General features: G+C 41.0%; 1 protein-coding gene and 1 long non-coding RNA gene across 6 annotated transcripts in view; one reads left to right on the top strand and one right to left on the bottom strand.

The window, feature by feature from the left end:
- Positions 1-23,411, top strand: part of PDE8B (phosphodiesterase 8B) — an 81,439-nt gene extending 58,028 nt beyond the window's left edge. For 3 of the 5 annotated variants that reach the window (XM_062612413.1, XM_062612411.1, XM_062612409.1), the window contains exons 9-22: positions 141-229; positions 846-906; positions 5,567-5,618; positions 8,511-8,588; positions 9,494-9,573; positions 10,814-10,978; positions 11,750-11,795; positions 12,251-12,386; positions 14,029-14,227; positions 15,159-15,376; positions 16,243-16,378; positions 19,130-19,297; positions 20,674-20,803; positions 21,327-23,411. In XM_062612413.1, the coding sequence (XP_062468397.1) occupies positions 141-229; positions 846-906; positions 5,567-5,618; positions 8,511-8,588; positions 9,494-9,573; positions 10,814-10,978; positions 11,750-11,795; positions 12,251-12,386; positions 14,029-14,227; positions 15,159-15,376; positions 16,243-16,378; positions 19,130-19,297; positions 20,674-20,803; positions 21,327-21,442 (1,674 nt within the window). In that variant the 3' untranslated portion in view covers positions 21,443-23,411. The remainder of the gene's footprint in view (positions 1-140; positions 230-845; positions 907-5,566; positions 5,619-8,510; positions 8,589-9,493; positions 9,574-10,813; positions 10,979-11,749; positions 11,796-12,250; positions 12,387-14,028; positions 14,228-15,158; positions 15,377-16,242; positions 16,379-19,129; positions 19,298-20,673; positions 20,804-21,326) is intronic. The other 2 variants (XM_062612412.1, XM_062612410.1) reach the window with 1 other exon arrangement.
- LOC134160437 (uncharacterized) lies at positions 17,992-20,680 on the bottom strand. Its single transcript, XR_009963545.1, has 2 exons — positions 19,612-20,680; positions 17,992-18,205 (listed from the first exon to the last, which is right to left on the bottom strand). It is a non-coding gene; the product is annotated as an uncharacterized LOC134160437 (long non-coding RNA).
- Positions 23,412-25,539: the final 2,128 nt, after the last annotated feature.

Genomic DNA, 25,539 nt, shown 5'->3' with positions numbered 1-25,539 from the left:
TAAATTTTACACTTTTTAAAAAATACAACCAGAAATAATACATTATTATTTACTATGTAAGGATTATGTAATAATAAATGAACATTTCACTGCCAGCTGTGTATTCTTAGATGATGTCTTTGTTGTGTGTGTTTGCTTAGGAATGGCAAGGAGTTTACTATGCAAGAAGCAAAACAGGAGACAATATCCAACAGCATGTGAAGATAACACCTGTGATTGGTCAAGGAGGGTAACTTACTTGTCCAGAACATAATTGCTTTCTGCTTTTTAGGGCCTTCTCTCTGCTTTCCCCATCTGTAAGTTTAACATTAACCTCCATGTATTTAGTAGCAGGATGATGATGTAACTGCTGACTTCAAGCAGTCTGGAAAGAATAAGCAAAGTTAAGAAGGTCATGTCCATTTTAGTATCATCATTTGCTGACTAAAAGGACTGCAAAGTCATAACAATTAGTAGTGTTACTGCTATAGATACCTGCAAGTTGACATTTATGTTCATGTTACCAGGCATTTCTTTATGCAGTTACTCTACAGAATGGATCAGCAGCAGGGTAATGTCTATGTGCGTGTTTGGATGTGCTCACACCTTTGCCATGTGGTGTGGGCACATTGCCAGGTTCTGCTCCCAGATGTGCAGGTGAATGCCTGCAGGAGCAGAAGGATCAGGTGCAAAAACATAGCTGTGACACTGAAGAAGTGCTTGCCACCCAGTTGTCTGTTTGGTGTTGGATTTGGTACCTTGTTTCATGAGGGTTTGGAGACCTCTTCTTAAGAAAACAGCAGTATATCGCTTCACTTCTCTCTTTACCATTTGATATGGTAATGAGTGGTTATTTCTGTTGCTAGGAAAATAAGACACTTTGTGTCCCTCAAAAGGCTGCATTGCACCAATGAAAACAGCAAACAGGTATTGTATTTCTTTCATGTTGTAATTTTCATAGCTTTGAGTAAACTGATATTTTTGGTTTAGAAATAATGTATTTTTCCAAGAGGAAGTATCTGTATTGTCAATGAGATTCTCATCGATTGTTGGAGCAAGAAAATAACTTCATTTGCATGGGCTATTCTCCTTTTGTAGGACTGCTGAGTAGAGGAAGAATGGCTTTAATTTTTTGGAGTGTGGCTATGACAGTTGAGTCCATAATTGTGAAGCAACATAGACCATAGTCCAAAGGGAGTTCAGGGGCTTTTTTCTAGAGCTGCTCTTGACAGTCTGATCTGGTGTGTTCAGCTCTAATAATGACCTGTGTTTAGCTGTCACAAGGTTCACCAGTGGGTGAGGCGTGTAGCTTTCATGCAGGACCTGAGATACTGCGTCACAAGAACATGTTACGGAGGGGTGCAATCCACATCATAACCCAAGTAAAGCAGCAGAAGCAATCAACACTGGTCTCTGCAGGCCAGACATATCCACCCGAGCAGGTCCTACAACAAAGCTGGTGGCATGGGGAGCTGTTTGCTGTCATCTACTCCTGGTTCCCTCTCTCTTTGGATATTTGGAAATTTGGAAATATCCAAAGCAAATGATCGTATCACATGCTTTGCTTCAAAAATATTCCAGTACATGGCTTGTAAAGTAAAGAAGTTTGGATTTCTGTGAGTAAAGGAGTGAAATCTATATTTAGCCTGTGATCTGTAGGGGTGAGATAGAAAGTTTGAAGCGTAAGAAGTAGCTAGCAACAGTTTAGGCTGAGGATGTGTTTGGGAAACATAATGTGTTTCCATGTTCTTTCAGGGATCATGGGAAATAAAACAAGGGAATCTTGTTTTGTTTAGAATTTTAATGTTCTTTTATCTGTTTTGTGGGTAAAGATGCTTGGGCATAAAAGGCATTTAGAAAACCACTACTGTTTCTAGTTCATCCTTCTTCAGTGTAATAATGGTGAATATTAACACATTATGGGAAAACCTCTCCTACTGGAAGAAGTTTGTAAGCGTTATTCTGTAAGATCTGGCTGTTGAAACCATGCCCCTTGCACAAGTTTTTTGTGGCTACAGGGAGCCAAGGGAGAAATCTGCATATGTTCTGGAAGAACTTTGAAGGTTGATCACTGAAAAACAAGGCTCGACATACTATAAACTGACATCATCTTTGAAGTAAAACATGGATTTTAGTATTAGCAGCAAAGTACCATTTACTATAGCAGGATGTTTCAAAGTGCTCAGGCAGAGTGCAAGAGTTGTATAATAGAAGCAGTGCTAAAGTTACAGGTATTTCTTAGATACAAGCTGATTTTTTTTTTTTCCCTAGAATGTACACACAGCTGAAAGGCTGGTACAGGGAAGTGTAGATATGATACTCTTAGTGTAAGATAATGAGTACAGAACAGTTGCAAACTTAAAGCCATGTGTAAAATGCAGCAGTAGGAATACAGATAAAAGTCCTTTTCCTTCCTGTTTTTCTTTACCCTCTTTTTGGGGCTGCCAAAGCCAGTAGTAAGTGTAAGAAATACATTTTAGCTGGGGACTTGTGTCCAAGGCCACATTCATGTTCTCTGTACTACTGGAACTGTTGGAAAGCACCATCAATTCACATTTTTTTCTCACTGCTTCATGAGCACTTATCGGTAAAAAACCATGGACATGGTGAGTTACAGGTCTGGGGAGCTCTACACATTTGGTCATCGCAGGGAATATGGCTTTTTACAAAAATGCAGATAGACATCTACCACAAAGGTAAAAGACCACAGCCTAACAAGAAGGCATGGTCTGTAGAGGTTTAAGGTCCATTGCGGAAAAAAACAAGGTGCAACCAACAGAACTAGGTAGTTCTTGTGTTTCAGTTCTGTGGTGGAAATATCTCCTGCCTGGAGTAGAGCACCAGGTGCTCTCTGATTGCATGTCAAATTCACAGCATTTCTTGGAATTTTGGGAGGCTTGGGTGTGGTTTTGGGTTCATCTTGGGTTTGTTTTGCTTTTCTCTTTTTTCTTTTTTTTTCATTTTAGTTGGGCAGTGATGGTGACGTGAATATTTATTATATTCAAAAGACTCTTTAGAATTATTTTGTAGCAGTAATCACTAATGTGATGTTACCAATCTTGATCAACATTTGGACACTGAAGTCTCCTAAAATCCATGCCAGAATGCTTGCAGTAATAGACCTTTTCCTGGACTAAAAAAAAAAAAACCATTTTTCTCTTCAAGCCACAGATAATTCTTTACAGAGGAATAAAAAGAAATCAAATGAACTTTTAGTTACAGAGCAATAAAAACTGATGATCCAAATTTTAATGCAAATGTCTAATATTTCACATAATTATAAATGGCTTGATGTCAGCATTCAGACTCTGTGTGCAAATTTAGAGACACCCTTACATTATTCTGCATTGTTCCACCTTAAAAAGGTGTAGAAGTGTTCTTTGTCAATACCAACAGCCTCCATAAGGGGTATCACAGCATGGTTAGAGATCACAGTGTAAGAAGCTTCATGGATCTCTGTGACACATTTATCACATACAAAAATTAAGCATGTTAGATTTATGCATGGAAAAAAAAATATATCTGAGAGTCTATCAAGCATTCTTACAGTGAAGATTTATGAATAGGGATTGATTTTCATGTGACTGTTCCTGTGTGCTGAAGCCTAATGATTAATGCTGCCTTTGTCAATTTGAACCATGGCAGGATAGAGTCCAGTGTTTGCACATTCATAGATTTACAACAGAGATGGTGTTTCTTCTCTTAAGAACATACTGGCCCAAGATTAGCTGTGTAACTAGCCTCATAACATACCTTATGTGGCTTTTTCAGGTCATGCCTGCAGGAGGGATAATAGAAGTATTCAGAGTTCAATTATGATTTGTTATACTTTCTCAGTAGAGAACTTAAAGGACAGTAAGTAATGTTTTCTGCCAGTTGTGCAGCAGAGATATATGTGTAGGCTCTGAAGGAAGCTCTGGTTCAGGACCAGAACAAGTAGCTCAGATGCATTTTGTCATTGTACCATGCCTGATGAGCTTACTCGATTTTACCCTGTTTGGATGAGACCACTTATCTGAGTGTTCCTGCATGATTACAAGACAGGTGCTTAAGCTTTTAAAATCAGTTTTCCGGGGGAAGAAATGTTCCTTAGGCTCCAGATTTCTATGGACCATGGGTGCAGGATTTCCCCTTCCATTTTTATTTTCCTTCTAATCCATTGCAGAAAGCCACTCTTGAATTTGGGGGTTTGGGTTCTTGGTTGTTTTTTTTTGGGGGGAGGGTGGGAGGGTTGTTTGGTGGTTTGGTTTTTTTTGGGTTAGTTTCTTTTTTTTGCGGGGTGGGGGGAAGGAGGTTGGTTGGTTGGTTGGTTTGTTTTCCCTTTCCATTATCTTCTCATTCACCCTCATCTCTCCTCCCATCAATAGCAAAAAGGAAAAAATGTGGAAGTTGCACAAGAATGATGGAAAAGAGAATTTGTGTAATTCCTCACCACTTGCAATCATGATTTCATTCTTCCATGCAATCTAGTGCCTTGCTATAGGCAGGTGATGTGTTTGGCCAGAGGAACCAATCACCATAGATTAGATTGTGATGTGTCATGAATAGTGTGTAAGTGCAGTGTCAAGCACTGAAGTTTATTCATCTGAAGTAAAGGGTATGTATATATTTGCTAGTGATTACAGGGAAAAGAGGGAATGGTTTTAGCCCTTTTCAGTGTCTTTGTTGGCTTTACCTAAATACATCATGTGCTAACTTTAGAGGGAAGGCTTGAGGAACTGGAAGCTCTGCTCAGTTTTCCTACTAACAGCAAAAAAACTTTCTTGTACCTGTGTAACAAAGGAACAGAATGAAGTGATTAGCAGATATTAAATTGTCATGTAATGGACAGACTGTGCTTTTTGGGTCTAGCAGGATGGAAAAGCATGGAGAATTTATTCTGTGTTATTGTAGGCTAAGCAATAGGCATAAACTTCAAGATGATGGAAATACCCTATCCAGATACGAGGAAAGTTTGAACTATCTTTCAGTGGAGCTACCCAATATGTGTCAGAAGAACAAAGAATAAAGATTTTTTTAACTTTTCATTTCTGAGAATGTTTAAAAATTACTAGGAAATAAAGTCTTGATAAATGATACCTACTTCTACCCTTCAGTTGCTGGAGAGTGATTTCTGTAACTGAGTTTTTAGAAGTCCAATTTATCAGTCACCCATGAAAGGATGCATACAAAATTAAATAGTACTAAGAAAATGGTTTTTAAATTATTTTACAGTGGGCAAAAGTAAACTTACATGTTTGTGTGTGTGTGTGTATGTTTTATTTCTTGAATCTTTCAGGTTAATATGTAATTTGCACTTCAAACACTATCTAAAAATGAATGTAAGTTCTGTTGCAGGCACAAGCATTAAACAGCAACTTAGTACATAAAAGCACAATTGTATCTGTGATCTTCTGCATTGCATATCTGCTTACTTTCATATTATTTCTCTACGTCTGATTACACCTAAAGAAGAGCCTTTTCCAAACACTATTTTTTTAAATTGAACAGAAAATGCTGGATAAGGACAGTTGTGAACGTAGCCCTTTTAAAATATTTTTGTGTTCTTTTTCTTTACATATGTATTTCACTCTTCATGCATCTTCAGCTCTACAAGAGTCACCGTGATGAGAATTATACAGGAGACAATTCTCAGTCAGGTTAGAATTCTACCATTTACCTTCATACACCGCTGCACTTGAGGTCATGGCCAGGTTCTTTCCTGGTATGAAATGTTGTCTCTTCTCTCTGTCAAGTTAGTGGTCAGAGCAGATGGCCAGCGATGGATGCCAGCTGCTCTGATGTTGCACCATGAATTGGATTTGTAACCATCATTAATAATTCCATATCCTGTGCAGAGCTCTTCCCGTGCATTCGAAGTTAAGATGTATTGCTCTTCATTGTACTAAAACACTGTGTCAGATCCTGAAGCTGGTGTACCTTGGCACCTCTTTGTGTTTGAAATTAATGTGGAACTGTGCTGATTTGTGCCAGATCTGCCCTAGTGTTTTCAAGTTAGAACTTGTCAGCAGGTAACTGGTTTGGCTCCAGCACTGAACTAAGATAGTTGCCTGTAGAGCCAGGGTAAGAACTAGTCATGTCCAGTCAGCTCTGAGTCGTCACAGCATGCCTGAAGAACCTGTCTCCTGGGCAGGTTTGCTTGCTTGCAGACAGTACATTCAAGCTCTCAGTAACTTCTGCAGATAGTTTTTGACTAAAGGTATGGAGCATAAGGGGATAATCTCTTCGTCTGATGCTGTCTTATCTTGGAATAACACTTTTTGCTGAAGAAGGTGGCACTAAAGGACAATTTTAAGCTTGTGATTCTAGCAATCTTGAGTCAGATGCTCACTGCTCTTTTATTCTGAGTGAACAGATTCTCATGCTCTCTTACATTCTGGCACCTTGAGGTTCTTCCTGCTGTGAAACACTGGACAACATTGCTATACAATGTCAGGCAGCTTCTGATTTTCACATGAGAGGAGGATATAACATACCGATAGATGGGAAGTGACTGACATCCCCTACCTTTTCAAGCAGCATAAATGTTGGAGATCTTTGTGGTGCAAAATAATAATGGGCAGGGCGAAGAAGAGACAATATATGCAATTTGCTGTTCTCATTTCCATGGCCATCAGAACTGATCCACGGTGTGTTAAACTGCTTGTTCCTGTGTCCTTGTAATAAATGCAATTTTATTTTCTCACTGCTTCCTTCAAAGAGGAAGTTGAGAACACCCATGAATTAAGATGAAGGACGCTTGTAACTACTTAACACATTGCTACTAGTTTACTAATGTGTTTTACAGATAATGTGGGCATTTAGGTTTGCTTATTATAGTGACAGATTTCAACGAGACTGTGGACCCACATCCCATTGATGGCTACTGTGCAGTAAAGACAGGCAACCTTAGAGTCTTGTATGTGATGCAGGTTATCCTTCCCTGCTGTCCGTGGTTGTGCTCCAAGCGTAAATTCCCAGAGCCATGGGCATATACCAGTATGTGATGAGCATAGAAAATACTCTGTATGTATCATGCTGCTTGTGATGGCTTGATTTGTAATAAATCTGATAGGGAGACATTAAGCTCACCAGGCAAAGGACATTTTTCTTATTTAGGCATTTAAATATTTTCAGCCAGAACTGTCAGGTGGCATGAAGCAGCCTCTATACCCCTGTGACTTTTCAGGTGGCAAAGTTTTGGACTTGCTAGTTGGTATTTAACATGAGGAGAGTTGTCTTGTCAGCTACTGCCACTCCCAGTTGTGTTTATGCAAAAATGTTTGCTCCCATTTAAGTGCTTTATGTTAAACTCCTCCAAATGTTACTGCAGGAAAGGGATTCGAAAGAGAAGTCCTATCAAATAAATAAATAAAATCATGTAACACACTTTAGTTATGCCCTGCTCTTAGGTGTCAACAGAGGAAAAGGCTTGCAGTTTCTCCAGTCTGGACTGCAACAGAATAAGAAAACTCAAGCTGTCCTGTAAATCTGAAATACAAACAGAAACTGTATATCAGTAATTCATAAGATGCATAACTTTTTAATTCTGGAGAACTGTATATTACCATTTTATTGTGCCAAAGACAGGGTGCATGTAACATGTCTTCTAACAGTGTTATGCTAATTGGTCCTTATGTTGAGAGTATCAATTTTATGATATCTCTGATTCTTCACGTGATGGTTATCTCTTTTTTGAAACCCTTCTGGGGTCTCTGATCTTGGAGTATCATTTCAGATACTCTGGGAACAGGTACTACACCTATTCTTGCAGAGATATATAGATGCATGGTTGCTGTTTTTAAATACAAGGGAGAGTGTAATATTTTTGAGGATTTTTTTTTTTTTTTTGAGGCTCTTTGCAGGCATTTCATCCCACTTTTGGAGTTGTCTGGATGTGATAATTTCTCTTGCTTTAGCAAATGGCAGTTTCGAAAATGACAGCTTGGTGCGTAGTTAATTTTCACAGCAACTGAATTGATTGTTTATAATCATTCTCAGCATGTTGGATTTTTCTTACACACAGGGTACAAAAAATTATTGCAGTTAAAAGCAAAAGCTGTCAGAGTCTGAACTGTGCTTGGGCTGAAAGAGTGTAGAGGCTTTCATGGGAGATGATAATTTTTTCTTAATTGGCTAAATTTCTAGGCAGGTAAACTCAGGGTTGTTCAATGGTCAGTGAAGAACAAGAGGGACTTGCAGGAGGGGTTCAGCCCACCTGCCTGAGACATCTATTCTAAAGCAGGATCTCTGACAACTACCTTAGACAAAGACAGCCTGAAAGATTGCTGCTTTTAGGCAGTTAAACTTAGGTCAAGCGAGTCCCCTGTTCCACAACATCTGGACTTCCTTGAGAAAACAGGCTTTCCAGGCACTTCAGACAAAGTGATAGACAGTGCGTCCCTTGTTCTGACGTGCAGAGATTACAGTATTTCCCCCGCTAATGCGGTATTGTTAAGGTCATTTAATGAGATGTTCAGAATTTTAGGTGGAGGAGTCTCTGTAGAGGTCTTACTTGATGAATTTTTAAAGCTTTTGTTTTGTGTTTACAGAATCCCATTCCTTCAAATGCAAGAACAGAAGGAAAGACTCAATTGATGTTAAGTCCATAACATCTCAAAGTAGTGATGGTAAGAAAGTAAACTGTCCAGAATGACATTACAAATAAAGAATAGACTTGCCATAGGCAGTACAAATGTGGAATGAAAGAGGAGCCAGACAGATTCACATCTGATTAAAGAGATCACTCCATATTTTTTATAACTGCTATAAAATTTCTCTAGCATTATTTGCAAAACTGTTCCCCCACCTGAGTACCAGCGTCAATATACAATGCATGGCAGCATTCAGTGCCTTCAAGTAGAGGAGGAGTAGCTGTGCTGTGGGATAGGGGCAGCCTGCTAAAAGAGTGCATGGTGAAGCGTTAACTCCACTTCTCTCAGAAAGCTGCAGCTTGTGCTCCTGAACCAGTAATTTTTTTTTCATTAGCATGGGACATGAAGGGATCTATTGCTGCTGATAACTTGAGAGCAGTACTTCTGCTTCTGATCCCATCTGTAACTGCTTGCTGGGGCTGGGACAGTGGTGGCAGAGATTTCTTTCTGCCCCAGTATGTAGTGAGAAAGCACAGATTACAGGGAGCAGGAATGGTTTTTGTTACAGCAGCTGTATCACTGAGATGAGGGACATACTCTCACAGAAGGAGTCATCACTGACAGAGACTCATTGCAAAGGGCAAGTGGCAGGTACTGAGCATTAAGTATAATATAGCTTAAGTGTAGCTTCATTTCGCTACAGCTGAAGTGAAGGATGGATGGAAAAACTGACAGCAGAAGTGAAGTAGCTGCAAAGGAGGTAGACAACAGTGCAAAAAATGAAACAGTAAAGCAAGAACTTGCAGAAAGGGAGATACAGGAGAAATGGGAGATGAGGCTGGATTTTGTTGTGCTGTTCCCCAATGGCAACCTTCTGCACTCTTCACGTGCTGTCACCTGATTTACACTCTGTGGCACTTAAACAGTGCTCTCTTTAACAGCAGCTCCAAGTTTACCAACCCGACGGTACTCTTCCATGGCAAGGATCCACTCAATGACAATAGAAGCTCCTATTACAAAGGTGAGCCCTGAGCACTATCTTTTCCACTGACTCGGAGTTCAGAGTTTCTCTCATAGGGAATGCTGTAGTTTGTGGCAGGACAGCCAGGGGTTTCATGCACCTTTTATTTAACAGAATAACTTAAATTATTTTTTTCTTTAATTTTCTTACTACTTTCTACATCTCATTCTAAATCCTAGCCAAAAGGAAGAATAATAAACAGGGGAAAGGGGTGTCCTTGCAAGAGGCACTGCTTGTGGCAGGAAGAGGACCCTGCTTTGTTGAGCCATGCATGTGTAGGAGGACATGTGCTTCCAGTCTCACCTTTGCTTTTACCATGGATATTTAAAAGATAGCATGAAGAGGAGGGAGCACCTACACCATATTCTGTCCTCCATTTTCCTGCAGTCTTTCCTTCACTATCCTTGCTGTACAGACTGCTGTCACAAAATAGCTGCACATCACTTGTCCCACAAACCAAGGCGCCTGCCATCTCTGATTCTCAAAGTGGTTTTTTCCCCCTCTCCCCATCTTCTCTTCCTACCACCAAGCTCTTTACTTCCCAGCACAACCTTCCTGCTAGAACAGCTGACAACTTTCCTTTTCCTTCTCCCCAGGCACACCCACAGATGCCTGGAGTGCACCCACAGCAGCTTCTGGTCACTGCAGAAGAGAGCACTGGGGCTTTCTCCCTCAGTCCCTGCAGTCGTTGCTGCTGCTGTGTCATTGCTGCATTCCCTCATTGCAGCTGAGACACAAGGTGGGAGGCAGAGAAGAGCTATCTTCTCCCGAAACCATAGCCCAGCTGTTTCTGCTCTCTGCACTTAGTTTTCACGTTGATAAACTAAGGCTTTACATCCAGTATCAGGATATCTGAGTCACATCCAGGAGTCTGGTTGTTAGTTATTGTTATTGTTGTTTTTTCCTCTAGATGCTGAATGATTGCTTCTGAGCAGCCCTGGCTATGCTGAAGCACTGGGACATGACTAGTTTTTGGACTACCCACCTGCCATTTTTTCAGATACCCCACCCCCTTCTGCTTTCACTTCCCAGGAGTTTCCCAGTTATAAATAGCAGATGGACACCAGGGAATCTGAGCACAAATTTACATTTTCAGAGTTGTACTTCAAGGGTTGAGGAAAAAACATAACCCTTCCTGAATGGGAAGTAGCACAATCAAGCCAAGGATGAAAATTTTCTAATAAGAAAAGACAAAAGTGCCATTCAGTCTTCCTCACCTGCCTCTTTAATCTGTTTTCAGGTTATTAACATAATTAATGCTGCCCAGGAAAACAGCCCCATCACAGTAGCAGAGGCCTTGGACAGGGTTCTGGAAATCCTGAGGACAACAGAACTTTACTCCCCTCAGCTAGGTACCAAAGATGAAGATCCTCACACAAGTGATCTTGTTGGAGGTCTGATGACTGTGAGTAAAATTAATGAAGATGAAATTACCACTACTAGTGCCCTACATTACAGTTCAATGCTCTGCTGTGATAAAATTTCACAAGCAATGGGAAGGGGACTCATAATTCATCACCATCTCACTTAAGTATTTTGGTCTTTCTACGAACAGTAGACCCCAAGATGTAGTCAGGTATGGCCACGTTTCAGTCCATTCGGTGCATTCGTCCTCGTACATAAGTGAACACAGTTGCCACTGAAAACTGTATCATCCATTCTGATTTGTGTCAAGGAAATACTTTTTGGGAATCCTAGAAGCTTAGATGGGAATAGAGGGATTGCTCTACAGCTGGTCCAGTGTAAGAGGAAGGTTATTTTAATCAGGTTCTGACTTTGGTCCTGTAGTAGCAGCAACACTGTCTGCCAGAGACAGATTGCCTAGATTTCGTCAATGAATACTTGATTTTTTAACATACACTGAGCCAATCCTTGTCAAAATAATATAAAGAAAATGAAAAATAAGTTATAGTTGCTAATTTGAATGATGAAATCCTGCAGGTGCCAATGAAAGGGTCAAGGAGGGCAAAACACTGTATAGTTCATAATGTCCTTTCTGGAGATCTCAGACTAGTGCTCCTTGGATCCTTTCATGTCTGTTTTAAAAGAGCTTAAAAAAAGGATGGTGCTTATAGTGCTACAATAGGAATAGTAGCTAAGGAAAAAGTGAATGTAGTATTTTAGCAATTAATGATGGTTGCTCTGCCTAAAACTTACAGTAAATTTGCTTTTTCAGGATGGCTTGAGAAGACTGTCAGGAAATGAGTATGTGTTTTCTAAGAGTAAGCCACCATTTTAAATTTCCCTTTGCATATGTAACATCTTTGCTAGATGCTGGTAGCTAATGTGCAATAGGATGTCCATCTTTGGAAACGGTTGCTAACTGGCTGCAGAACAAGTACTAGACTGCCTCCATTCTGGAATTGAAGCAGATTGAAAGAAGTAAGAAAAAAGACTACAGAAAAGCCAATAGATCGTAGAAAAATAAGACTGTAGAAAATAAGACTAGGAAAATACTAAATTGTCACTCAAAGAAATGTTCATTGATCTTTTTAGTTTATGTCCAAATCACATATAATAATATAAGCTATGTATATTGTAGGCTTTATTACAGACTTTTTTATCGAAGGAAAAGAGTTATTTTACTTGAAAATGAGTTGTTTTCTAAATGGAAGTCTGCATGTGGGAGGTAAAAATAATCCAGGAATGTTGTAATTCCCAAAATCCATCTCAACAGATGTGAACCTGAGCCATAGTCACCTTTCAGTGCCAAACACCATCAATGATGTTCCGCCCTGTATTGCACAGCTCTTGGATAATGAGGAAAGCTGGGACTTCAATATTTTTGAGTTGGAGGCTGTTACAAATAAAAGGTACTGGACTCCTTTCCCGGAGTGACTGCAAAGAGGTTATTGAGGAGCTGTAGCTGCTTTGGCACAAGGCACAGCAAATGTGTGAAAGCAGTCTTCTTTGCGTGTGTGTGTTGATAACCACGGTCCCATTTAACAAGCCAGGCATGCACGATGGTCATGGATAGAGCTGTGCAGCCTGTTGTCTTTCCTGACAGCATCTGCAGCCCTCCAGGGTTGTCTGGGACATGACTCCCATCCACTCTGTCCAGCTGACGATGTCTGGCATAGTCTTGTGTCGTTACATGCTGGATACCCCACAGATGCCCCTCTCTTCTGCTGATATGCAAATGGTACTGCTGGAAAAAGCAAGCCTCTTGCTTTGCTCACCTAGATCCCCCTGTGATTTAGGAAGCTCTGAGGCAACTCTGGCTTTTGATTATAGGGATGAAAAGCTGAGATAGATAGAGGATAAACCAGGGATAGGGTCAAGAGCCTGACCTTTTAAAGTTTACGATGAAAGAAAATGCCAGTAGTTTTGAGGTCATGCAGACCACAAAAATAAACATGTCATGCACAGGCAAAAGTTATTTTCATTCCAAGATGCAAAGAATTGGAGAGACTACCTGGACTTTTGTACTCTGCTTGGAGAAAGTGGCCATTTTTGAAATTTGCATTTGCCTGTTTTTAATTTGCAGATGTTGGCTTTTGGTTATGCCTTTCTCAGCTCAGGAGCTTTGTAGATCACCTTGCAGGAGTGAAAAATGTGACTGATAGATAGGGGCTCTGTCACAGGCCACACAGAGTAAATGACAACCCAGAGTGAATTTGGACTTAAGAACCAAAAGGATTAGAGATTTTACTCTATTTGCTCTTTCACCCACCAGCTCGCTGCTGTCCTCCCCAGAATCATATTCGTCAGACCTCGAATTCCCTCTCCAGCCAGGAGATCACTACTGGTTAGGATTCAGGACATGCCACTTCTGTTTAATGCAGCCCATACCGCTTGAAGCAAGAAAGTAGAAGGCTTCTGCTTGAGAGTTCAGAAGTTCTATTTTAGACATTAAGCCCCTACAGACACACACACAAGCAGTTACCTACTGCCTGTTAGCATGTGGAATTCAAGGGAGGGCGGTTTACTGATGACAGATTCATGCCTCAGCTCTAGAAAGTGATCCAGTCCTAAAGCTAGAAGAGTTCATATGAAATATGAAATAAGAACTGCTCTGGGAGACATCAATACACTTTGCATATTGCCAACTTCAAACAGCCAGTAAGTAGAAATCTGGACCCCCTGAAGCCACAGGACAGACATTCGATCATTTTAGCCTTTTGGGATGTGCCTGCGTCATGTTCAAAGTCTGCTTTTTTCTCCTCAGGAAAAATATGAGTGTTTAAATTTTTTTCTGAAGCCAGAAGGATTGGTGAAACTCTAGTGGAACAGTGGCCTTTCTACTGAAAGGGTGTCTGAAAGGATAGTAGATATAGTGATTTGTAACCTTGGTCAGGCTTGTGAGAGGTTGTAGGTGTGCAATTTAAAACTGTTTACCATTCCCCTCCAACTTTCATATATAAGGTCTTACTGGTTCCTTTACCAAAACTCTCTCTTTAGAACATCAGAAGGTCCTGTTTTACAGCAGTGCTTTTTAATTCTATTGTTTTGCAGGCCGTTAGTGTATTTGGGCTTAAAGATTTTTGCCCGGTTTGGGGTTTCTGAGTTTTTAAACTGTTCAGAAGGAACACTGCGAGCGTGGCTGCAAATGATTGAAGCTAACTACCACTCCTCCAACTCATACCACAACTCCACGCATGCAGCAGATGTCCTGCATGCTACCGCCTTCTTTCTCAGGAAGGAGAGAGTCAAGGTGTGTCTCAGTGTGTTTGCCATCATATGTCTGTCATTCAAAAGTCAGTTGTTTTCTTTAATAATGGTCCTGACTTCATAAAATCTCTCTGCCCCTGAAGTATTCCTGTTAATCTTTAGATAAACTGCCCACACAGTTTATCTAAAGTCTATATGAGTAAGGAATTTGCATTTTTAAGTAGCAGGAATAGAGGGGATACCTGTCTCTTTTCTGTCACCTGGTAAATGGTTGTTACTAACAGCTCTTAACAAGGCTTTGTAAAAGCTTTGGAGAAGGAGGTGCTGAGATCTTCTCCCTGGGGTCCAATGACAGGATGCATGGGAATGGTTCAAAGCTGCACCAGGAGAGGTTTAGAGTGGACATTAGGAAGCATTTCTTTACTAAGAGGGTGGTCAAACCCTGGAACAGGCTTTCTAGAGAGGTGGTCAATGCCCAAGCCTGCTGGTGTTTAAGGGGCGTTTGGGCAATGCCCTTTATAACATCCTGTAACTTTTGTTTAGCCCTGAAGTGGTCATGAAGTTGGACTTGCCTGATCATTTTAGGTCCCTTCCAACTGAAATATCACATCCTCTCCTACCCTAAAATACACGAGCTGTATAGGAGCAGAGTCAATACAGAAGCATTCAGGCTAGCACACGAAGTAGAACAACACCATTAGATAATCCATCCACCATTAGAGAATTTTAATGCAAAGATATGGTTGAGGTGACAGCACAGTAAAAAGTTTTGTTAAGGAAAAAAGGGTTTGGTAACTTGGGGGGGAGGGTTTTGGAGTAGGTAACCTGTGGGCAGAGTGCATGGAAAATAAGTGTAAAGAATTATAATCCCTGCAGTCAAGCTTACACTTGTGTGTTTGTGGGTACCGGGAAATGATCAGAAGTTATTTACTTTAATTTTTGTGCCACATCATAATTTTTCTCTCTTCTTGTAGGGAAGTCTTGACCACTTAGATGAAGTAGCTGCACTAATAGCTGCCACCATTCATGATGTAGACCACCCCGGGCGGACCAACTCTTTCCTGTGCAATGCGGGCAGTGAATTAGCTGTCCTTTACAATGATACAGCTGTATTAGAGAGTCATCACACAGCACTGGCATTTCAGCTTACAATTAAAGACAGCAAATGCAACATTTTCAAGAACATTGATAGGTGGGTCTGCTGGAGAAAGGGGAGTGTGTGTGTGTGAGTTGCTTCTTTGGTGATTTTAGTTTGAGGTGGATTGAGAGCCTACCTTCTAAACCAGGAATATGATTTAGATAAAGACATCAATATTTTACCTCTTCCAGAATCCCATGTAAACATGATTTTTCAAAGCAGCTAGATGTGCCTGCGTGTGGCCCTATGCTTGCTGGCACTGCCGCATTCACATGGGACAGAAAGGGGGGTAAGTGGAAGGAGCTGAAACCTCTGGGAGAGTTGGAAACACCCTGTTGCTGGTGTGTTGGAAACACCCTGTGCTGTTGCTGTATGGGAACTCCCACATAGCCTGGGAGTTCCCATTGCATCAGCCTAGCTTTTGCAGGGACAGGGTGGAGAGAAAGTGATGTGTAAGAGAAAGGAATGTGAAAGGTGACGGGGCCTGACCTCAGGAAGGTGATGAATTTGTCTGCACCTTATAACACTTCTGGGTTTTGAAAAACCTGAGATTTGATTCCAAGCTAACATAGAGTGAGATGGAAATGTGTTGGTGCCATTCCTGGGGGAGTTGTCTTAGCGTTACAGTGTTACAATTATGAAATTGAGCTGTAAATTTTTATTGACTCCAGGGGATTGCTTTTCATTAGGTAAAAATAACAGAACAAACAAAAACCCAAACAAACCAAAACCAACCAACCAAAAAAACCTAGGTAATACGGGAATTCAGAGCTGGAGGAAGCCATAGGAGCATGATACAGCCCATTCCTCCAGTGCTGCTCTTCCCAAGCAGCATTCTGCAGTGCAGTCTGGGCAGGGATGAGAAAGGATGGAGCTCTGTCTGTCAGGCTTGCAAGCAGGAACTCTTTTCTCTTCCCCAGAAATCGCTACCGGACATTGCGCCAGGCCATTATTGATATGGTTCTGGCCACGGAGATGACGAAGCACTTCGAGCATGTGAACAAATTTGTGAACAGTATCAACAAGCCAATGGCATCTGAGGAGACCAGTTCACACGTAAGTGCTGCAGGTCTTCATGCCTTCAGGCATTTCAGTGAAGTTCTTCAGAGAGAACTTTAAGTGTTGTTTTCATTCATGTTGTATTAATTTGCACTGTGGTAGTGGCCAAAAGACGCAGCTGGGTTGGTGACCTCACATCTCAAACTGTGAAAAAATACTTTGCTGTTTTCTTTTCTATGTCTGGCTCTGCCCTTAGCTCATTTAAACACTTCATTTTACAAGCCTTTCCTTCAAAAGCCATCTTGTGTTCAGAAAACCTGTGGGTGGGTTCTTTTGTTCATGCAAAATTCTGCACATGGCACCAGATTTGTCCTTGAGCCTGTGGTCCTGCCTCCAAACAGTGGGATTGCCTAAACCCAGGCTTGCAACTCAGGAATCTGCCCTGGCAGTTTTGTGTCAGTGTAATCTGGAGCCCTCAAGCTCTTCACCCCATCCCCATTCCTCACTGTACCAAGAAATGGCCAAATCTTTATTCCCATCAGTTATACACCCTCATGCTCCATCACCAGCCAGGGTACCTTTCATAAGATGCTTCCAGGTTTCCCAGCCCAGGCCCCTCTTGATCTTCTCTTGTTGCCACTTGCAGTTGAGTGCTGAGTGCCTGGAGTGCTCTCCAAGGCACTGTTACTCACCTAAGCAAATACCATCTTATCACAGCTTAGCGAAAACAATGCTTAGAAAGACTGAAAAAAAAAAAAAAGACCAAATTGAAGGTCACTGGTATTAAAAATAAATAAAAGTAGCTTCTGTCAGTTCTCCATAACTAGACTTTTTGCACTGAAGGTTGTCATGTCATGCAGATTCTCGCTCCATAGATTGTCATGGGTGCAGAAACCAGTCAGTGTTTACAACTTTGGAGACAGCATTGCATCAGTTAACTGACCTGCTTCTAGGGATTGCTGAGCTCTGTTCGCCCAGCAGTTTGAGCTGGAAATCACAAATACAGCTGAACTTCACGGATTCTGTGGATACATTGCACTGTATGTCCCAGCGCTTCCAGTCTCTGGAGGCCTCACTGGATGTGGCACTGGGTCTGAATTAGCCTGATCATCTTCAGTGTCACAAGTCCCACAGCACAGGGGACATGCTTTGGGCACTGCTGACGGCACCTATCACTGTTTCTGCATGGCGCTCCCAGCACATCACCTGGTGCTGTGTTTCATGGGTTTGCCCTCCAGGCATGGACTAAGCCAGGACAGCGAGGATCCCACTTTAGATCAAGGCCCAGAGGAAAGGAGGGTCCACATTAGTGGAAATACTACTCAGATTTCTCTGTAGTTACGCGGTGACCAGATAGCAAGTTTTTCCACTGGTTTCTAAAAAAGGCACCTGAAGCGTCACTGGGAAATGTGGCTTCTCACAGTGCTTCATTTCTCCCTCTGACAGTTTAAGAATTATTCTGAAATGTCTCCTCAATCTACACCCCTTTAAAATGTCTTTAGTTTTCTGGTACCCCCACACTGGCCTGTGGGACTTAGATTCACAAGCCTCACTGAAACCACGTGTTTCCAAGCTCTGAACATATTTCTGGGAATCTTGCTTTTATACCATGAATGCATTTGTTCCAGCACTTCCTAAAGAGCTGTTCTTAAATACTTTTTTTTTACTCATTCTCTTTCATCTTACCAGTTTATAGCAGAGTCTGTTTCAAAATGTACAAGAATTGGAGGGCAATAAAAGTGGAGCACAGAAACACTTGTATTGCAGGCTTGATTTTTTTTCCCTGATAATAGGTTGTTCTGTTCCTCATGGTTAATGGTGGCTCTTTCCTACTTTTGGTTAGCAGCTAAGGAGCAGCGTTAATTTGGCATCTTTTTCAGCATGCTGAAAAGAAAATAAATTAACTGTTAAACATGACGTTAGAAGATTAAAGTCTGAATTGGCAAGAGTCACTGCAAAATATCTCCCCATAAACCACAAAGAGGTTAATTTAGCCATGAGGGTAAAAAGTATTTATGCTCGGGATTTTACTCCAGTTGAAACTGCAGTGAAGAGGGGCTATAACTACACATTATTTTGAGAACAGTGTTAATACCATAGTGAGCTGAGGTAGAGGCTTTTTATTACTCAATAAGGAACGTAATATACCTGTGCCCTTCTAAATTGTTCAAGACGCAGAAGATGATGCTATAGCAGACTTGTAACCACTACTCTGTCCCTTCACCCATTCTCAAGAGCAGTCGATAAGCAGTTTAAGTATTTTACTGCCTAGAAAGCAGGGACTCCCCACAGTTAGTCTGCCACTCCTGCGTTTTCCTACTGTTAATTTCAAAGATTATCTAAAACCTCATCCTAGCTGATAACTAAGACCAAAAAAATGAAGCAGCCACTACTATCACCATCCCTAAATCTAAACAGCTCAGCGAGGAGGACCATTTATCACATCACAGTTGGTGGATGCGTCCCGTCCTGGTCCTGTTCCAAGACGGCAAGGGTGGGATGCATAGAAGGGTAACTCACTCTACCCAATTAGGAGCCTGTGATTGTTTTATTTCACAGACTTTGCTATTAATCATGAAAATCTCCACAACTGTCATGTGTAATGGGACTTTAATTAGTTACTTAGCAAGGCTGCCGTTCTCCTTCGCAGTTCCTCCAAATTCCTGGTGCTCTGTATGAAATTAGAAGGCTTCAGGCAGCATGTCTGCTTACTGCCTACAAGTGCAATGGTAGGAACTGATAATGATGCCCTGCTCCTGCTGCCAGGGATACTGGCCACTGACTCCTGAAACCAACTCTCTTTTACAGAGTGAAGGCAGTGACTGTGAATGTACAGCCAATATAAAGAATTTTCCAGATAACCAGACACTGATCAAGCGTATGATGATTAAATGTGCAGACGTAGCAAATCCGTGTCGCCCCCTAGAGCTGTGTATCGAATGGGCAGGGAGGATTTCAGAGGAGTATTTTGCACAGGTATGTGTATTTTTATAATGACTAATGGGTTAGGTAAAAAAGCACACATGAACAGGTCTTCTGTTCCACATGGGGTCTGCCTGGCATCACTATGGATCCAGATGTATGCTTTTTTGTCCCCAGACCTTCAGTTTCATACAGAAGAATTCACTCTAGTCAAACTTAGCTAGTTTACTTACCACAAAGTTTGCAGTACAAAATGGTGAAAAGGAACTTTTATACTTTCTCCATCTGGCTAAACAAAAACTATTTGATTAGCCTTGGTCAATTTAACTGGCTGAAATTCAAGATTGTCAACATTCTAGTCCCAATACCTTCCCTGAAGAGAGCATGAAGATCCTGCTTGATGAAGCCCTCCGCTGAGCCATCAGGCTGGTCCTTTCTCTTCTAGGATGGCACCTGAACTACCGTCACAGTAGGCAGACGATGTGGTAGGCCAGTACTGCAGACATATGGGCAGTGTAAACTTAATAAATGGGATCTCTCTGGACAGCAATGGAAGCTCAACTTCCTTTCTCAATAATCAGTTTTTCTACTGGTGCACAAATGCACCAGTTTCCTGAAACGCTCTACCAGATCTTTAGTTGAACAACTGAGAGATTCTTATCCCTCTTTCAGTTGTGGCCACAGAGTTAAAGGGCATACACTTACTTCTATTCATCTTATAACCTAACACAGAGAAAGTAGCAACAGCAACATTCCTCTTAAAAGACAAATGGTTTGAAACAGACGTTAGAGATGTGGTAAAAAAGGAGATCCCTGGGAAGGTGTCAAGAGGATGGGTCCAGATGCTTCTTGGTGGTGCCAGACGGTATGACAAGAAGCAATGGGCATAAACTAAAATACAGGGTGTTCTACCCAAGGAAAAACTTTTTTACTGTGAGGGTGACTGAGCACTGAAATAGGCTGCCTGGAGAGGCTGTGTAGTCTCCTCCCCTGGAGGCATTCAAGAGCTGTCTGGAGACAGTCCTGAGTAATGTGCTCTGGCTGTCCCTGCTTAAGCAGGGAAGTTGGACTAGGTCACCCCCAGTGGTCCCTTCCAACCTCAACCTTTGTGTGATCAAAACAGCCCTCTGCTAAAGAATGCCGCAACCCCACTTCCCGTTTTTAGCTGATGTGCCCTAACCACCAGAGCTGAGCATTCTGTCATACTAGAGCTAAAAGCAATCACAGCAGGAGAGTAACAGAGCGAAGAGATGTTGATTTCAGTCCCTGTTGGGACAAAATAAAGCACATGAAATGAAGGCAGGTCACCTCAGGGGTTCTAGGGTGTGACTCAAATCTCCTACTGCAATTCATCTAATCCCCTGGCTTTTGCTGCTCCAGCATTAAAGCCAGCAAAGTTCTAGGGGCTAACTGGAGTTTTGTTTTCTTAGACTGATGAAGAGAAGAGACAGGGTCTGCCTGTTGTAATGCCAGTATTTGATAGAAACACCTGCAGCATCCCCAAGTCTCAAATTTCCTTCATTGATTATTTTATAACAGATATGTTCGATGCATGGGATGGTAAGTACTTCTGCTTTTTGTTTCCTTGCTCCGAGACAGAGAATTCAACAGACTAAACCAAACAAGCTGGCCTTGAGTCAGTTTTTTCCAGGGACAGTACCCATATATAAGTAGTACACGAGAAGAGCTAAGCAATGATGCTGGTTAAACCCAGTGCACTGCACACAACACACGTTATGAAAGTTGAACACTTACCAGACAATCTATGTAAAGGAGTAATGGATTTAAACTAAGCTTTTTTTCATCTAGAATGCTTAGGGTTTTTTTTTCCTTTAGCATTGTATTTCTTCTGAGCAGCAGAAACTTGAGGCCACAGTGGTTGTGTGTTAGCACAATTTAAAGAAGTCATCATACATTAAGAAAGTGAGTTGCTTGAGAAAGAAACAGACTGAAAAGATCTTTCCTCTTTTAGCATTAGCTTACAGCTGAAGGAAAAAGTAGGAGAATGCTGATTTCAGATTAGGTTGTGCTGTTCTTCTGCTTGTTCTGCACATAGTACAACTGATCCTCCTATTCATTTCAGCATTTGCACATCTGCCTGTTTTGATGCAACACTTGACTAATAACTACAAACACTGGAAAACACTGGATGAATTAAAGTGCAAGAGTGTCAGGCTCCCATCAGAAAACAACAACTGACACTAAACCAAGAAAACCAGACCTCTTGATCTACCAGTTTCACTGTGAATCACTTACAGACGTGGATACAAGAGGGGTGGTGTTACCTTTCCAGTGAAATTGAGACTTTGTGGCAAGAAGGAAATACTTTATTCACTCACTTCTAAGCTTCTCTGAATCCTGAAGAAAAACGTTTTCAAGAAGGCTACATAACCCACAGATTAATAAGTGCTCTTTGGAAATAACATTTTGTGGCAAAAGATTTACTTCTGATTTCTAATACTGAATATACATCTATCAAATCTTGTAATTGATACAACTGTATTCACTAACACTTCATACAGCTGTTTCTCAGAGGGGTAATCTCGTCACCAGTAGAGTAAGAATAGGTTGACAAATAAGCATAAAAACTTCCCACTTATCTAGCGTAAGCTTTCTCCAATTCTGTTGATACGGTTTAGAGAGCTGAAGAACAGTTCTAGAAGAGAACGTGCACAGTAGAACAAGTAACCTTGATAAACAGGACACAGTAAAACACAAACCCTGCACCATTTAACATAACCTCCTTATTATACAGACTTTCTCTTAGAGCACCACTGTTCTTTCTTTTCCATATAAAATCCTGGTAGCAGTCAAATTCCCTTAAAATTAGTCACAGATGTTCTATAAAATTGGTGCCATCCACATGCTTCTCTGCCATCTTAAGAGATGTTAACATGAGATGTTTCATCAAATTTTACACAAATAACATTGTGGCACTTGGTCAACATCCTTTTCTATAAAGTGGTGTTTATACACATCATCAATTTTATTAAACTGATCTAAATTTTATGGTAAGCCCATGTATGCTACTTACTCCTAGGATGAACCTGTTGCTTTTTAAAAGAGGTTTCCAGGTTACAATTTGTAACAGCATTATAATTTGTACTGCTTTTTCCCCATACTAAAATGTTGGTTTGTTTTGTGAGGTAAAAAGTATTTCAAAATATGTAAATAAGTTAGAAATCAAACATAGTTTTTCATTAGTTTTAAGATACAAAATTTATGCTTATGCTTCCAAAGCATAAATGTGTATTTTTGTACATCTCATTTTAACCCTTCACAGAACATGAGTTTAAATTTTAGACTACTCTCAGACTATTCAGTTAATAAATACTAGCTGAACTGCTGATTTTTAACACCTGCACTCCAGGCTGCAGGCAAGAGCTTCAAAGCTGTGGCTGCAGTTGAAGAAGCAGTCCACTACTCCTTAAATGGAAAGGTCTTGAGACATACTCTTTACCTTTCCTACGCTGTATCTGTATCATAAATTGAATCTAGTAAAGGTGAAAAAAAAAACCCAAACAACCAAAACCAAACACATAGAGTTTAGATCGCTGTAGAAGTGACAATGACTGCTGTCTACTGCAGGTAGCTTACATAATGTGCCAACCTTTTTTGTATGTTTTGTACCAAGTTCTGAAACAAAAGGAAACATTCATAAAATGTAAGTGCAGATAAATGTATATAAGCTATATTTTTGTTAGAACTGTAACAGACCCTTACTTTTGTCATAGCTAAGGCAGGTCGCTGTGTATTAAAATGCTGCATTGTGTATATCTGAAGAATGGTGTTTCTGGTGAAGTATGTTTATTCATTCTTTATTATTATCTATTGCAACATTCCTCAATGAATTTTTAGTCACGTAAATTGAATCTGGTTTTTATATTGTAACTGTTTGCTTTTACCATTCCTTTGTTTAGAACTAGTGTTCTCGGTGGCTGTATCTTAAGTATTCTGATGACTAAATGCTCACTGCAGCTTGCATTAGAGGAAAGGATTTCAGAAGATTTAAAGCTTTGTTATCTTGATTTGTTAAACATAGCAACACTGTAAAACCACACCCATGTAAAACATTCATTTTTTTTGTCACACTTCTGTCACAAGGAAGAAAATGGCAATGGTGGAAGGAACCTAAGAAATAAAATTCAGCCTCAGTTCTGGTTCACAAGTTAAGGCATTGATGTGTGATCAGTATATTTGTTGCAAGAACCTGTGTTTCTTCCCACAGACAGAGGCCTAAATAAAAAAGTAATCTATGTGGCAGTATGTTCTTTTTAAGAGCAAAAGAAATCAGCAAGAGTAACTGTCATCTGCCAGTTGTGTCAGATCTCCTAGACTCTGACCTGTCCAGTTGATTAACAGCTGCGTCAGAGTTACAGAAGTATTAAGAGCAGGTCTGCTGGTTAACTCTGTGAGGTGAACATGGAATTCTGCATTGCTGAGATGTGGAAAAAGAAATTTAAAAGGACAAAGCGGAAGTAAAATTTCTAATCTGGTTACCCAAATTCTGCTCACTAGACTTTCCAACAGCAAGTGACAAACTTTTATTTAACAGGAGTGGGCTACTATAGCCTCACTGCTATGCTCAAAGTTCACCTGTAAAAGAAAGAACTCAATGTAATACTTTCAGTTCAACCACATTTAAAGGAAAAGACCTGTGGGAGCTCTATTACCAATAGAGCATTATCTGAGAACAATGGCACTTTTGATAGAAATACTTACATGTGCATGTAGGACCATTTAAGGCTGAATTACACCCCTGTAAAATACACAGCGAGTTTTTTGACTAGAATTGTTCAGTTAAATAGAATCATAGAATCATAGAATAGTTAGGGTTGGAAAGGACCTTAACATCATCTAGTTCCAACCCCCCTGCCATGGGCAGGGACACCTCACACTAAACCATCTCACCCAAGGCTTCGTCCAACCTGGTACTGAACACTGTCAGGGATGGAGCATTCACTGGAATAGCAACCTATTCCAGTGCCTCATCACCCTAACAGGAAAGAATTTCCTCCTTATATCCAGTCTAAACTTCCCCTGTTTTAAGTTTTAACCCGTTAACCCTTGTCCTATCACTACAGTCCCTAATGAAGAGTCCCTCCTCAGCATCTCTATAGGCCCCCTTCAGATACTGGAAGGCTGCTATGAGGTCTCTCACCAAATTGGTCAGGCAGGATTTCCCCTTACTGAAGCCATGCTGGCTGTCACCAAGCACCTTGTTGATTTTCATGTGCCTTAGCATGCCTTCCAGGAGAATCTGCTCCAAGATTTTGCCAGGCACAGAGGTGAGACTGACTGGTCTGTAATTCCCCGGGTCATCCATTTTCCCCTTCTTGAAAATGGGGGTTATATTTCCCTTTTTCCAGTCATCGGGATTTCACCTGACTGCCATGATTTCTCAAATATGATGGCCAGTGGCTTAGCAACTTCATTCGTCAGCTCCTTCAGGACCCGTGGATGGATTTCATCAGGTCCCATGGACTTGTGCACGTTCAGATTTTTAAGATGGTCTCGAACCAGATCCTCTCCTACAGTGGGCCCAAGGTCTTCATTCTCACAGTCCCCGCGTCTGCCTTCTAAGTCTTGGGTGGTGTGCTCAGAGCCTTTGCCAGTGAAGACCAAGGCAAAGAAGTCATTCAGAACCTCAGCCTTCTCTAAATCCTGTGTAGCCAGCTCTCCTGAGAGCTTCCTGACAGGGCCTAGGTTCTCCCTTGTCTGTTTTTTATTTGCTATGTACTTGTAGAATCCCTTCCTGTTATAACCCTAGCCAAGTTTAATTCTAACTGGGCCTTAGCTTTCCTAACCTGGTCCCTAGCTTCCCGGACAACATCCGTGTACTCTTCCCAGGCTGCCTGTCCTTGCTTCCACTTATTATAAGCCTCTTTTTTCATTTGAATTTTCCTCAGGAGCTGCTTATCCATCCAAGGGGGTCTCCTGGCCCTCCTGCTGCACTTCCTTCTAGTTGGGATGCAACACTCCTGAGCTTGTAGCAGGTGATATATCAGAGTGAATAGCTGAACAGCTCTGTTTCTCTACCAGATATTCACTCAAAAGCAGTCACATAAAAATTAAATACTTGTTCTCATGGTTTTCACTGTTGAGAACATAAGCTTATCATGTTTTCAACTGATACACTGCAAGTGACTTATTCCTAAGATGTTTAAGTGCTGGATCTTCTGAGTAGACTCAAGCACCCTCTTCTCATAGCTTTATGACCACTAAGCTCCCCAATTCCCCCCTTCCCTAGCTCAAATGGTAACTTACCACTCATTATATCATCCTCTCACTTTCTT

This window comes from Pezoporus occidentalis, unplaced genomic scaffold, assembly GCF_034315485.1.
Source record: "Pezoporus occidentalis ecotype Australia unplaced genomic scaffold, CSIRO_AGI_Poc_V1 ctg16, whole genome shotgun sequence".
NCBI lineage: Eukaryota > Metazoa > Chordata > Aves > Psittaciformes > Psittacidae > Pezoporus > Pezoporus occidentalis.
This window is presented reverse-complemented; position numbering and strand designations above follow the sequence as displayed.